The sequence below is a fragment of the Cicer arietinum genome, chromosome 5, assembly GCF_000331145.2.
Source record: "Cicer arietinum cultivar CDC Frontier isolate Library 1 chromosome 5, Cicar.CDCFrontier_v2.0, whole genome shotgun sequence".
Lineage (NCBI taxonomy): Eukaryota > Viridiplantae > Streptophyta > Magnoliopsida > Fabales > Fabaceae > Cicer > Cicer arietinum.
Window position 1 is genome coordinate 51,562,902 of NC_021164.2, and position 4,479 is coordinate 51,567,380.

The following is a 4,479-nucleotide window of genomic DNA, read 5'->3' on the forward strand; positions in this document are numbered from 1 at the left end:
ATGCCCTAGACGAGAATGTCGTGAAGCTGATGCAGAAAGAACATAAACAAGAGGTACGTAGTTTTAGTTTATGTTATTTTAAACGATTTTTTTTTTTTGTAATTACTCGAAAATCACAAAAAAATATTGATGATCTAAACTTTAAGTTCACATTGAATATTTAAAGACAGATTATATTTACGTCATCGATCTCAAGGGGTCTTGCGGGCCTCAAACTCAAATAGAAGACTTATCATACTTTTAAATTATGGTTGTAGTCTGACGATTTATATATTGTGATAAAATACATACAAATGTGGCTGAAATGATTAGAGTTGTCGATTATAAAGTTCAAAGTTTCAAGTCCCTTCTAAAAAAATTTATACTAAGTTTTTAATATTAGATTTTTATTAAAATAATTTTTTTAAGGCTCCAGTTCAATTTTCATTATTTTTTGTGGGTTTAAGCAAGGGGTTTATATGCTAAATATTTTGTTAATTGAGATAGTTTTTTTGAAAAATTTTTAAAATTTATTTTTTTCAAAAATTTCTTTAAAATTCTAAAATATATTTTTTATCTCGAAAAATTGTGAGTAAAATTAAAAAATTATTTTTTTATTGGTAAATTTTGAGAAAAAAATTTGTTTCTCAAAAAAAAATAAAAAAATTGGTATTTCTTTTTAAAAAAAAATGAGTTCACAAGCCCATGAAAGCCCACCAAATTTTTGAAGCTTTTTGGTTTTTGGGCTTTCTTTCTTGGATCTTATAAATGATGAAATTTTGATTTTGATATTGATGCAAAATCTGCTAAATTAAAATCGTTATATCATCACCGTTACAAACTATAATTTAAAATATATCATGTTCAACGAGGCCATATTTTAGGACTAATAAATTACTATTTATCTCTTCAAATTATGTTCAAACTAGCAAATTTAATAATTGCTAACATATGAGTGTGTCATTGTGTGATTCTTATACAACTCTTCATAAAAGGCGAACAAAGAGTTTTATTCACTATGATGTTGAGATAGAACATTATTAATAAAAAAATTATTTTATAAAAAAAAATGCTAATGCTAACATATGGATTTGGTTTCATGTAGATTAATAATGGAGCAAAAGAAGAAAAGGGTAAGAATGTGATTTCAATGCCATTCTTGGAAATGAATTTTGACAAGGAAGAGACTTCACAACAATCTCCAAAGGGAAAAGAAATTAGAGAGAAAAGAAACATGGTTGACTTGATGGAGTGTGATAATCAAAAGACAAAAAAGATTTGTGGTAGTGGAGATATTGTTCATAAGTTGGAACCACAAAAGAAGATGGATAATGAAATCTCACCTACTAATAACAATGGATTTCCAGGGTGGCTCACAAACCAAGTTCCAAGGTTCAATTCTTTTAAGAGTGTTGATGATAAAGCATCGGAATCAATGATCAAGAAAGCTCGTGTGTCAGTTAGAACAAGATCAGAAGCTACTATGGTTAGTATATAAAATTAATAAAATATTAATATGCATTTATTAATATGTATTAATTGAAGACTTTGCAATTATATGAATGATATCTCCATTAGGATCATGTGGTCTAACATATATGTATTAATTAATTAAAAAAGTTCTACATAGCTGTTTAATTGGTGAATTCTAATGGCAAGAGATGTGACATATTATGTAATAATCACAATAGTATATTTATAATTATTGTAATAATATATTATTTCTTCTGATCACGTCGTTTTAGTCATCAAGATCAAAATGACCCTAAATTTATACTTTTAACTTATTGTAATATCTATGGTGGAATATTTATCAAAATTGTCTAACATAAAACTTGTATGTGTATAATGTTAAAGTGCAAACAACAATACTACAATAATAAAAATTATTGCAAAATTATTATTTTTTTGATTAACTTGTGTATCACAGATTTCAGATGGATGTCAATGGAGAAAGTATGGACAGAAGATGGCAAAAGGAAATCCATCTCCAAGAGCTTATTATCGTTGTACAATGGGACTTAATTGTCTAGTTCGGAAGCAAGTATATACAATCTCTCTCCCTTCTATGAAATTTTACTTTCTAGTTAAGACTACTTTAGCTAAAATATGCACATAACCTAGTTCAATAATTTTATAATAAAACAACAACCTAAAATGTGAATAAGTCAAACTGAACAATACAGTCTTGTGACTTAATTTACGCATATTATAAAAGTCTATTCATCTAAAATAAATAAATCATATTGCAAATCACATGAATAATTTTTTAAGACTATAAGACGAGTGTACTTAAGTAAATATGAATAATACTTTTTATTACTACTATTCTTATATCATATTTTGAACTTTGTGTTACATAATAAATTTATTAACCTTTTAGTAATGTAAGTATATTAGCTTACATTAATTTATGACATATTTAAATTTATTATCATAAAATAGGATTATAGTAGGATCTTATATAAAGTTATACTCTTTAAAATGACATATATCAAAATAGAACTTAAATTTGTTGACATATTAGCTCGTTAATATATTTAAAATTTTCGATATATATTATTCTATCTTACATTTAATGTGCACATGATAATATTATTTTATTATGTTATGTGTTTAACATACAACTCAATATATATATATATATATATATATATATATATATATATATATATATGATAAAATTGTCATTGTGAAATTATCTTTGTGATTAAACTATATTATTTTTTTAAATCAATTATTAATATTTTATTTTTAAATTTAATATCAAATTATATTAATTTTTAATTTATATCTATATATTATTATACTTCAATTTTATATATTTTAACACTACAAGAAAATAGGTAATTTGTGATAATCAAAAGCTCTCACAAACCTGCAAAAACATTCAGAAAATCATTAATTTGTAGGTAAAAAATCCTCACATAAATTGGTCATAAACATTTGTGAGGTTCCAAAATACCACAAATATCTAGTTTCTTTTTCTTATATGAATCCTATATGAGGATCTAGACCACACAAACATTTAGTCAAATTAAAAAGTGTCTATTTAATATGGTTTAAGTCGCCACAAATGAAACAATTTCTTTTAAAATATTATATAATAAAAAACGAATATATATATATATATATATAATATTAAAAGAATTTTAAAAATATTATAAAAATTATAAAAGTAATTCATAAATTCTGTGATTCAAACCATAATTGTCATCCTAAGCAATGATATTTTAATTATCAATATAGTTCAAAAATGAAAATAGAAAAAAACTATCTGAACTAAACATCAATCATAACCATTTCCACCTCTAATCTCCATTTCCCCATCATTATCATTTGATGGATTAACCGACAAAAGATTAAAATTAATTGGTGGCATCAAGCTTTGAAAATTGTCCAAGGTTGCAGTCAGCGGTATAGCTGGTTGCAAAACTGATGAGCTTCTTTTGTGTATTGAGGAGGTTGTTGTGCGGACAAAGAAGACATTATGGAGTATTAAGGAAGTTGTTGCTACGAGGAGGAGACTTTTAATGCAATATTGTTAGGTGTATTGATAGCGATAAAAACTAAACTCAATTGAATTGCATTAATGATTTGATTAAGTTTTTAAAAATTATTTTTTAATTAAGATAAGTGTAATTTTGAAACTTTATAAATATAAAAATCAGTTTCATATTCTAAACATTTTTTTTTAGTTAAAATCAATTTTGAATTAGTTTTTCGCAAATTTTTTTTTAATTATTTTAGAGAAATTTTTTAATTTATTTTCAAAAAAATTGATGTAAAAAGTTTTCCGACAATTTTTTATTGAAATTTCTGACTTTTTTAAAGAAAAATAGGTATACAATTTTTTAAGATAAAATACTTTTTTATTTTTTATTTTAAAAAAAGTTTTGATATTTTCTATATTTTAAAAAAGTTTTAATATTTTCTAAATTTCAAAAAAAAAATTAAAAAATAAATTTTTATTTAAGATTAAAAAATTTTAAAATTATTAAACTTATTTTTGAATTAAATTTAATTAACTGAATTATTTTAAATTAATTATTCAATTTATTAACCATTTAATTGAATTGGTTTTTTCGGTGAGTACAATTTAATTTACCATCCAATTAACCATATAGTTCACACTACTCTAATTGTTGCCGCAAGTAGTGAGACTCGTTGTAGATGGTAAAAAAAACAGGTGGAAATATTGTCCTAGATTTTTTCCTAAAATATTAACTGTTAAATTTAGAATTCATATTTCTAAATTGTTAATTAATTGGTTAAATTTTAATATATAACAATTATCATGTTCTATTTGTTGTGAAGCAGATATGCAACCTCCCGTATGAAAATACCTCCCTTCTTAGACGCTCTGTTGTTCACAATAGTATCGATTTAGAATTCATATTTCTCTTTTCATTTTATAGTATCGATATTTCACTTAGTCCACAATGTTTTCCAAGTACACTAATCCATTTTGAACGGTTGTCCTCACCTTTGTTACACGTA

At 24.0% G+C, this 4,479-nt stretch overlaps 1 protein-coding gene across 1 annotated transcript in view; it reads left to right on the top strand.

Moving 5' to 3' along the window:
* The first annotated feature begins 6 nt into the window (after positions 1-6).
* Positions 7-4,479, top strand: part of LOC101500503 (probable WRKY transcription factor 31) — an 11,936-nt gene continuing 7,463 nt past the window's right edge. Inside the window, exons 1-3 of the mRNA XM_027330297.2 lie at positions 7-53; positions 1,085-1,465; positions 1,910-2,023. Coding sequence (XP_027186098.1) covers positions 30-53; positions 1,085-1,465; positions 1,910-2,023 — 519 coding nt within the window. The 5' untranslated portion in view covers positions 7-29. The remainder of the gene's footprint in view (positions 54-1,084; positions 1,466-1,909; positions 2,024-4,479) is intronic.